The 10,815-nt window shown below is 42.6% G+C and overlaps 1 protein-coding gene across 2 annotated transcripts; it reads right to left on the bottom strand.

The window, feature by feature from the left end:
- Positions 1-6,888: 6,888 nt before the first annotated feature.
- On the bottom strand, positions 6,889-10,456 carry nfyb (nuclear transcription factor Y subunit beta). 2 transcript variants are annotated; one of them, XM_004082961.3, is made up of 7 exons: positions 10,327-10,456; positions 9,302-9,459; positions 9,095-9,225; positions 8,484-8,681; positions 7,582-7,657; positions 7,435-7,514; positions 6,889-7,364 (listed from the first exon to the last, which is right to left on the bottom strand). In XM_004082961.3, exons 2-7 carry the CDS (start codon positions 9,393-9,395, stop codon positions 7,332-7,334), a joined length of 612 nt encoding a protein of 203 aa, XP_004083009.1. In that variant the 5' UTR covers positions 9,396-9,459; positions 10,327-10,456; the 3' UTR covers positions 6,889-7,331. The 2 variants fall into 2 exon arrangements, with proteins under 2 accessions (XP_004083009.1, XP_011489289.1); XM_011490987.3 differs by lacking the exon at positions 10,327-10,456 and adding an exon at positions 9,585-10,275.
- Positions 10,457-10,815: the final 359 nt, after the last annotated feature.

The raw sequence follows: 10,815 nt of genomic DNA, 5'->3' as shown, positions 1-10,815 counted from the left end.
CTTCCAGCGGAGGAACGCTGAGACGGAGCCGCCCTTAGGAAACGTGACATTCTGCTTTACATGAGGGGAAGTTCGATCCGCTTAAGGATTTCTGAAAACAGTCACTGTGATATGACAGACTGACGAAGATAAACTGTGGATAGGAGGATGTAAAGGTTAAACTACCTGTGCACTTCCCGTGGCACTCCAAAGGCCATTTCAGCCCCAGAGCGTTCTGGCTGTAAGTCATTACCTAATGTGGTCAAACTAGTTGGGTTTTAAAAACAGTGGTTTTAACATGACTTTTTCTTCTTTGTTCCAACAATAGAACATTTCACCTGGCGTTTAGTCGTTAAAATAAAAGTGATTAGAAAAAATCTAGTGATTCTGGCAGATGGAGTTTCTAACAGAAGACTGCTCATCTGGTTTCAATTACTCAATTCCAGTACATTTACTTTTTATCTGTTGACAGAAATCCACCACCAGGCATCCACAGTCACACCTGAATTTACCTTTTTCCAAATGCAAACCATAACCCTGTTTTTTAGGAACACACTACAGACCAAAAGTTTGGACACACCTTCTTATTCAAAGAGTTTTCTTTATTTTCATTACTATGAAAATTGTAGATTCACACTGAAGGCATCAAAACTATGAATTAACATATGTGGAATTATATACATAACAAAAAAATGTGAAACAACTGAAAATATGTCATATTGGGGGTTCTTCAAAGTAGCCACCTTTTGATTTGATTACTGGTTTGCACACTCTTGGCATTCTCTTGATGAGCTTCAAGACGTAGTCACCTGAAATGGTCTTCCAACAGTCTTGAAGGAGGTCTCAGAGATGCTTAGCACTCGTTGGCCTGTTTCCCATTACTCTATGGTCCAGCTCACCCCAAACCATCTCGATTGGGTTCAGGTTCGGTGACTGTGGAGGCCAGGTCATCTGGTGCAGCACACCATTACTCTCCTTTCTGGTCAAATAGCCCTTACACAGCCTGGAGGTGTGTTTAGGGTCATTGTCCTGTTGAAAAACAAATGATGGTCCAACTAAACGCAAATTTGGATGGAATAGCTTGACACTGCAAGATGCTTTGGTAGCCATGCTGGTTCAGTATGACTTCAATTTTGAATAAATCCCCAACAGTGTCACCAGCAAAGCTCCCCCACACCATCACACTTCCTCTTCAATGCTTCACAGTGGGAACCAGGCATATAGACTCCATCCGTTCACCTTTTCTGCGTCGCACAAAGACACGGTGGTTGGAACCAAAAATCTCCAATTTGGACTCATCATCAGACCAAAGCACAGATTTCCACTGGTTTAATGTCCATTCCTTGGGTTCTTTAGCCCAAACAAGTCTCTTCTGCTTGTTGCCTTTCTTTAGCAGTGGTTTCCTAGCAGATATTCTACCATGAAGGCCTGATTCACACAGTCTCCTTTTAACAGTTGTTGTAGAGATGTGTCTGCTGCTAGAACTCTGTGTGTCATTGAACTGCTCTGTAATCTTAGCAGCTGTTAACCTGTGATTTCTGAGGCTGGTGACTCGGATGAACTTATCCTCCACAGCAGAGGTGACTCCTGGTCTTCCTCTCCTGGGGCATGTGAGCCAGTTACTTTGTAGCGCTTGATGATTTTTGTGACTGGACTTGGGGACACTTTCAAAGTTTTCCCAATTTTTCGAACTGACTGACCTTCATTTCTTAAAGTAATGATGATGGCCACTCGTTTTTTTGTACTTAGCTACTTTTTTCTTGCCGTAATACCAATTCTAACAGTCTATCGATCTATAGGACGATCAGCTGTGTATCCATCTGACTTCTGCACAACACAACTGATGGTCCCAACCCCATTTATAAGGCAAGAAATCACACTTATTAAACCTGACAGGGCACACCTGTGAAGTGAAAAAAATTTCAGGTGACTGCCAATTGAAGCTCATCAAGAGAATGCCAAGAGTCTGCAAAGCAGTAATCAAATCAAAAGATGGCTCCTATGAAGAATCTCCAATATGACATATTTTCAGTTGTTTCACACATTTTTGTTATGTATATAATTCCACGTTTGTTAATTCACAGTTTTGATGCTTTCAGTGTGTCTCTACAATTTTCATAGTCATGAAAATAAAGAAAACTCTTTGAATGAGAAGGTTGGAATGGAATGGAAACAAGTTTATTCCGAATATATATATATTAAAAAACAAAACAAAACAAAAAAAATCACACACATAAAAATAAAAAATAAGAAAAGAGAATATAAAGAAAACGTTCACGCTCAAGAACCATTATAAACACAAACAGAAATTGTTTTTCTTTTTTTTTTTCTTCCATGTATGAACACATATATTATAAACAATTATACAATTATACATATTCGAAAAGGAGTGAGAAGAAGTATAAACTTATACAGTCCCTGACAAAAGTCTTGTTGCTTATCCATTTTGTAGAAACAAAAGCGTATAACCTCACTTTTAATGAATCCATTGGTTTTAGAAATGTCTCATATGAAAGCTAAAACCCTCCCAAATTATGTTCAATATACTAAAATAAAATTGCTTCACTGAAGAAAGATTGATCATTTAATGAACACAGAAAGGTCACACTTTGACAAAACAAAAGTTTTGTCGCCTACAGAGAGTAATGAGAAAATTTAACAAATAATTTACTTCAAAAACAAAAATATGTTGCATAACATCAGTGAATTAAGTAGTGCTACTGTGAGATCCATATTTCAGAATCAGAATCGTTTAGTCATTGTACATGGGGATACAATGAAATTGCAGCAGCCTTGGCGTGAAGAAGTTAAATAAAATAAAAATAAAATAGAATAGAAATAGAAATACTGTATTTACAACTCTTAACAAAAAAATGAACAATATGCGCAGGAACTGTTAAATATAAATATTTGTGGGTAAAATAGAATGGAATGAGATAAGTTGCTGTGAGCACAGCATAATAAATATCGAGTTATTGCACAGTGACCTGGATATTGCACAGTCAGGATATTGCACGCATATTTAATATCTTGTATGACTTCCATGAGCTTGAAGGACGGCATCCATGCGGTTTGACAATGATTCATACAATTTATCCATGAAGTCATCAGGAATAGCAAAGAAAGCAGTCTTATATGCCTCCCAGAGTTCATCAAGATTCTTTGGTTTCGTCTTCCATGCTTCCTCTTTCATTCTACCCCAGACATGCTCAATGACGTTCATGTCTGGTGACTGGGCTGGCCAGTCCTGGAGCACCTTGATCTTCTTCGCCTTGAGGAACTTTGATGTAGAGATGGAAGTATGCAATGGAGCACCAACCTGCTGCAGAATTTGATAATAAAAAATAATGATTCAAATATTTTAAAGAAGGATTCATAGGCCTGATTAACGCATTGTTTGTTGTAAATTTCATCCCAACTTTGGGCTAATAGATCATTTTTGAATGCATGTATGGATTCCTCACTTTTAACCCTTCTGTACTGTGTTGACTTGTTAAACTCATAATTTCTGTAATTATCATCGTATACTGTAAACACTGGAAGATGGTCACTTATATCATTAATTAATAATCCGTTAACTGTTTTATTTTCAATATCATTAGTGAATATATTGTCATATAAAGTTGCACATTGGTTTGTAATTCTGCTGGGTCTAGTGATTTTTGGAAATAAACCGATACTGTACATGGTATTTATGAATTCATCTATTGATTTGAGTTTTTTAGGATTTAACGAGTCAATATTGAAATCTCCACAGATGAAATTTACTTTATTATTTTTACTTATAAACATTTTTTCAATCCAAGATTAGAATATTTCAATGTTTGTACCTGGTGTTCTGTACATTCATTTTTTTTTTTTCATTTCATTTTCTGTACCGCTTTGTCCCTTTCGGGGTCACGGGGCTGCCGGAGCCTATCCCGGCTACTTGGGCGTAGGCAGGGGATGCCCTGGACAGGTTGCCAGTCTGTCGCAGGGTAGAACATCCACAGTCACACACCCATTCACTCTCACACTCACACCTATGGACAATTTAGAGTTGCCAATTAACCTATGAAGCATGTTTTTGGACAGTGGGAGGAAGCTGGAGATCCCGGAGAAACCCACGCATGCACAGGGAGAACATGCAAACTCCACACAGAAAGGTCCCCCATTGGTGTATTTTTCAAGTCCCCCAGCTGGGACTTGAACCAGGGGCATTCTTGCTGTGAGGCAAGAGCGCTAACCACTGCGCCACCGTGCAGCCCGGTGTTCTGTACATACAACTGATTATGGTGGTTTTTTTTGTTTTCTTTACAAATTTCAATAGTTATACTTTCAAGTACATTGTCAATCACAGTTGTCAAGCTTTCCAACACCTGGAATTTCAGGGTATTATGAACATACAATGCCACTCCTCCTCCACCCTTATTAAGTCTATTGTTGTATCTTAGTTCATAGCCATCTAAATTAAAGTCCATAACTCCCTTTTCTGTGTTAAACCAAGTTTCTGATATTGCTATTACACTAAATGTATGTAAAAATGTATGTAAATTTTCCTTGATATTGTTAAAGTTTCTATTCATGCTTCTGCTATTAATGTGGATAATTGACCATTTATCTTTAGTCTCAACGTTCTGGTTGTAGTGATCCTCAGTATAATAACAGCAGTCATCCTTGATGTTGGGTAAAAAGTTGTTGATTGGATCAATGTCATGTTCTATGTCCTGTATATTGTGAGCAGTGTACTCAAATGTCATTAGCATCAGTTGATCCAGATCCGTTAACTTCTGTGATGTTTGGCTGACTTCCATGCAATTAAGTTATTGGTTCTCATGATTGTGTCTGAGAGTTTGTTACCTTGATATCCCAGAAGTGGCGATTACTGATATCTGTCCAGGTCCGTGATACGTTTGTCCAAACTTTTGGTCTGTACTGTATATGATTTCAGTTTACCTACGCTATATCTCCAAAGGTATTGGATCACCCATCCAAATGATCAAAATTAGGTGTCCTAATCAATTGGCCTCCCCACAGGTGTACAAAATCATGACTGGGGTATGCAGACTGTTTTAACAAACATTTGGGAAAGAATGGGCCCCTCTCAGGAGTTCAGTGAATTCCAGCGTGGAATTCACACAATCTCCTTTTAACAGTTGTTGTAGAGATATGTCTGCTGCTAGAACTCTGTGTGCCATTGACCTGCTCTCTAATCTGAGCTGCTGTTGACTTGCCATTTCTGAAGAAAAGTTGTTGCACAGGTGGCAACAAATCCAGTGGTGAAATGTCCTCAATCCTAAATATTCCACAGTCATCTCTATCAGAACAAAATGAAAGAATTTGGGAACAGTAACTCAGCCACCAAGTGGTAGACCACGTAAACTGATTAAGAGGGGTCAGTGAATGCTGAAGCTCATAGTGCAAAGAGGTCACAGAGTTTCTGCACAGTTAATTGCTACACAGCTCCAAACTTCTTGTGACCTTCAGATTAGCCCAAGTACAGTGCACAAAGAGCTTCATGGAATGGGTTTCCATGGCCGAGCAGCTGCAAGCAAGCCACGCATCACCAAGTGCAATGCAAAGCATCAGATGCAGTGGTGTAAACCACGCAGCCACTGGACACTAGAGCAGTGGAGACGCCTTCTCTGTACTGATGAATCACAATTTCCATCTGACTACCGTATTTTCCGGACTATAAGTCGCTCCGGAGTATAAGTCGCACCAGCCCAAAAATGCATTATAAAGTAGAAAAAAACAGATAAGTCGCACTGGACTATAAGTCGCATTTTGACGAGAAATTTATTTGACAAAATCTGAGACCAAGAACTAATAACTTGCACAACCTCAAATGACACAATCATAGCAGACTGTTTATCTCATAATTTCACAGTAATTCTTTCTCATACTTATTTATTTATTCCTTTCATGAAGCATCATTGGCCAACTAATACTCTGTTTTCATCCTGTATTTGTAGAAACAGTTGTCATTTTTATTGTATTTCTGAATCTATGAAATCATTGGAAAATAGAATATTATGTTGTTAGCCTTCAAGATCTTACTGTCTTACTGAGTCACTTAACATACTCTTAACACTTAACATACCTCATCCATCAAATTGACCCAGGAACATCATCTCTGTTCCTCACAAATGAACATAACAGGAGGGTTAACAATGTATTTATTTCAATTTAGTTCTAATATAAGTCGCTGCGGAGTATAAGTCGCACCTCTTGCCAAACTATGAAAAAAAGGGCAACTTATAGTCCGGAAAATACGGTATGTGATGGATGAGTCTGGGTTTGGAGCTTGGCATAAGAGCGGTACATTTAGGACTGCATTGTGAAGAGTGTGAAATTTGGTGGAGGAATTATGGTGTGGGCTTGTTTTGAGGACTTCAGCTTGTTCCCTTAGTTCCAGTGAAAGGAAATCTGAATGCTTCAGGACAAACATTTTGGACAATTCCATGCTCCCAACCTTGTTGGAACAGTTTGGAGCTGGCCCCTTCCTCTTCCAACATGACGGTGCACCAGGACACAAAGCAAAGTCCATAACGACATGGATGACAGAGTCTGGTGTGGATGAACTTGACTGGCCTGCACAGAGTCCCGACCTGAACCCCATAGAACACCTTTGGGATGAATTAGAGCAGAGACTGACAGCCAGGCCTTCTCCCCCAACATCAGTGTGTGACCTCACCAATACGCTTTTGGAAGAATGATCAACATTGTGGACAGCCTTCCCAGAAGAGTTGAAGCTGCAATCGCTACTCAAGGTGGACCCACAATACATTGAACTTTATGGGTTAGGAATGGGATGGAACTTCAGTTTATGTGAGGCAAGGCAGCTAGGCACATAAGATTTACGTAAAATGTGTAAACTGCGTAATTTTTCACGACGGCTCCTCTGGTGGGAATAAAGACCCTTGAAAATTTCAGGTTGGAGTTTTTATTGAAAGGATTTTTATGACATGAAAGCACATGGTAAACAGTTTACAAAAGAGCTGCATGATCGACTCAGACAGAAACGTCTGGATTTCAAACCCAAGTGAAGCTTTTAGAGTATCACTGCCCTCCCGCCTTCAAAAATACAAACTTAAGGTAAACACATAAAAGCAAACACATTAATAAGTATGCACAAACAGAGTTCCACCACAAAATCATGCCTTTAAAATAAAGCCTTGAATTTCCCAGCTGCTCTGAAACATATCCAGAACATTTGGTACCTCACAACTAGAAACTACACTTTCAACTAAACAGGTAGTGATTTCTGTGTTTGAGGGCACCCCCCCTCCTCTGACAGACAACCTTCACCCCACAGGGTCACAGGTCATCGGATAAGCACGTGCCCCAAGCGAGTGCACGGACTGGTCTGGTCATGAAAACTGGATCTGCTGCACAGTAGGGATCTGGAATGGAGCATGCTGGGATTGTAGTTCAGTACCGTCAAAGAGTCTTGACAGAAGATGAGGGGCTTACCTGCTGATATGAGGTGGTGTACACCATGACGTTCTGCTGCTGGCCGTCTGCTGTAATGATCCCTGCAGGAAGTGGGTTTGCTGCACACAAATTCACACATGAAGAACATGAGCAGTAGAGAGAACCTCACTGTTGGATTCAACTTACTGAAATCATCTGTTAGCTCTTCACTCAGTCCCTCCCCAACCGACACGCCTGCAATCCCCTTTTCTCCCTTCATCGCCTGAAGAGACCAAAAACGACAAGACATTTGCACCGAAACTTACACAACGGAGGTAACTCCTGTAAAAACTCAAACCTGCCGTTGGAGCAGCAGAAATGGATGTAAACATACAAGAGCGCGGGACAAGAGAGACGCTACAGACAGGAAGTCAACATACAAGAACGAAGGACAACAGAGACACAACAGACAGGAAGTCGACACACAAACGCGGGACAACAGAGACGCGACAAACAGGAAGTCAACACACAAGAACGAAGGACAACAGAGACAACAGACAGGAAGTCTACGCACAAACGCGGGACAACAGAGACGCGACAGACAGGAAGTCAACACACAAATGCGGGACAACAGAGACGCGACAAACAGGAAGTCAACACACAAGAACGAAGGACAACAGAGACACAACAGACAGGAATTCAACATACATGAGTGCGGGACAACAGAGACACAACAGACAGGAAGTCAAAACACAGACGCGGGACAACAGAGACGCGACAGACATGAAGTCAACACACAAATGCGGGACAACAGAAACACGACAAACTGGAAATCCAAACACAAGAACGAAGGACAACAGAGACACTACAAACAGGAAGTTAACAAACAAACGCGGGACAACAGAGACGCCACAAAAAAGAAGTCAAAACACAAGAACGTGGGACAAGAGAGACACGACAGACAGGAAGTCAACACACAACAGCGAAGGACAACAGAGATGCTACAAACAGGTAAATCTAACTGTGTAATGTAACAAGCTGCAAAACAAACATGCACCACTGCAGCTTGGGTGTGTGACAGCATTTAAGGACAGAAGGTAAAGTCACACCTCTCTGAACTTTTGCAGGTAGAGCTTCAGTGGATCCACGTACATATCGAAGCCCAGCGTGGACATGGCAAACAGGATGTCCTCGCCGTTGATGGTCTTCCTTTTCTCCTGGTGGCAGCGCTCACTCGCCTCCGATGTGATGAAGCTGATGAACTCGCTCACACACTCCTGCACACACTCTTTGGCATCTTTGGCGATCTGTGGTGAAAAGAGGAGAAAGCAGGTGAGTTGGGGTGAGGAAGGCCTGCAGCCAATAAGGAGCTCTGTTTGCAGTTTTGGGTTTTTCCAGGCTTTTCTTTAGATGTTTCTAATACATCATCTGTATGGTGTGATGATCAAACAGGTGATCTTTAACAAGCTCATAAACTTTTTTCCAGCTGTGGCTACATCCGTTTGAACCGGTTTACCACGCGGATGGATCCCTTGCACCATCTGCAGGTGTGATCTGGTGCCTGCACTGCTCTGTTAAAAGTACAGGAGTCTTTGTGAGCATGTTCACAACCCAACCACCTCCTAAAGACACGTTTTTGCGAGGTGCTTGAGCTGAAATTTGATTTCAAAGTTAAGCAGCAGCTCACATTCCAAAACATCTTCTTAAGACTTTAACAAACCTTTCCAGTTTGAGGAACAGCGTTCTTCATGATGCGTGCCACGTTTGCAATAGGCAGATAGATGTCCTGCTCCCTGTAGTTCTCCTTGGAGCCCCCCTCCTCGTGGTCATTCATGCTCTCCTCTCCATCTTCTGCAGAACAGACAGAGCAGCTCTTCAGGATGTCACCTGGTTTGGTGGGGAGCTGTCAGGAACGGGAGATCCTTACCATCCTGGGGTTGGAGAACGTACTGACCAGAAGCCATGTATTCTCCGGTGATCCCCAGCTGAGATGTGTCTGTGGTGGAGCTGTCTCCGTCCATCTCCCACAAGTTCAGAGCAGCTGATTGAAAGTCAGTAAGCTGGAGGGATGCAGATCAAACGTTCCTGTAACCAAGCAGCACAAGGGGACCATCATTTCAGCATGAAGGCTGGGCCTCTGGAACTTATTCTGTCCTCAGTAAGGTCAAAAAGGTTCAGTTAAAAATATGAAAGTAAATGGAATCGTTTACGGCGAGCAGGAATCGAACCCGGAACCAATAACAATTGAAATGCCTGGATCGTTTGTTTTGGCTGTGAGGCTGTTTCTCCGTGATGGACCATTTCTCTGCCCAGAGCTTCGCGGGGACAGCAGCTCGGATAACGGAGCTTCAGTGCTGCGTTCAGGTTCCAGTGTTTCATACAGAAATGATGCGTCCACCCCGCAGACATGGACCCTGAAGACCGTTTCGCTGTTTTCTCTTCATAACAGGAGCGAAGTCTGAGGCCCGCCCGGCGGCGTGTCAGACTGAGCCCGCCGTTTGTGAACATGATCATCAAAGGCTCCGTGGGAGTTAGCTGCCGGTCTGCAGACGTCAACGAGGTGCGTTTAGCTAGCGTTAGCAGTGGTCCCGCGGCACGGGAGCGAGCGGAGCCGGCGTGACTGAGTGCCCAAGAACCGTCGGTGGTTTCCGCGCACAGAGAAGCGGCGAGTGTGACGGACTTTCTCGTTAGGGGGACGCCTGAACGGGACGCGGCGTCTCCGGCAGTCGTGCTCATTGTGAACCCGCGGCAATCTGCTCCTGCGTCGGCCTGTTCTTTGTCAGCCTAGCCGGAGCTGGGCCCGGGCGTTCGGCGGAGTCTCGCCCGCAAACACTTCCTGACGAGCAGCCCTCACTCATTGAGACAACACGTAAAAAATCAGCCATCAACGGACATTTCCATTCGAGCTAACGACGAATCGGTTAACAATCATTGGCCGAGCCCGGCACAAACCTGCTATGAAGCCCTGGTTGGTTCCCTCCCTGAGACGGCTGTTTGGTTGGACAGAAAATGGCTGCGAAACGACCAGTCCCAGCGCGGAGCCGCGTCTGCACTACCGGTCTCGGCCGGCAGGGGGCCGTGGTGCGTTCCAGGATGTCCCGGAAATCTCACAATTTGTTACCTGACATAGAGTACAAAGAGTGTTGTCTTCAAACTGCGTTCATAAGAGCACATTTTAATTAATGAGTGCACACTCATAATATTCAAGAATGAATAGACTGGATTGATTTGCCTTTTTTGTCTTTTATACCAAGCAGTTAATTCTAATTCTAGAAAATCCAGTTGTTACGACAGTAATATGTATCAAAGTGCGCCTTTTCACCTTTGACACAGAAAACTAGTGAAGTTGTGGTCTCGTGTGTTTTCCTTTTGTCCTCAAAAAGCCAAAATCCCAAACTTCTATAGAGAAATAAACAGCTGTTACTCAGCCATTCCATTGGT

Source organism: Oryzias latipes, chromosome 23 (genome assembly GCF_002234675.1).
Source record: "Oryzias latipes chromosome 23, ASM223467v1".
NCBI classification, from domain to species: domain Eukaryota; kingdom Metazoa; phylum Chordata; class Actinopteri; order Beloniformes; family Adrianichthyidae; genus Oryzias; species Oryzias latipes.
The sequence above is the reverse complement of the archived record's forward strand: the minus strand, read 5'-3'. Positions and strand labels throughout refer to the sequence as shown.

What these genes read in the sequence shown, in the direction of transcription:
- nfyb (XM_004082961.3), bottom strand. Translation starts at nt 9,395, where the DNA reads ATGGACGGAGACAGCTCCACCACAGACACATCTCAGCTGGGGATCACC. An exon ending in CGTTCTCCAACCCCAGGATG is followed by an intron (nt 9,226 to 9,301) that starts GTAAGGATCTCC and finishes TCTGTTCTGCAG; the next exon opens with AAGATGGAGAGGAGAGCATG. An exon ending in AGAGCTAACAGATGATTTCA is followed by an intron (nt 7,515 to 7,581) that starts GTAAGTTGAATC and finishes ATTTGTGTGCAG; the next exon opens with CAAACCCACTTCCTGCAGGG.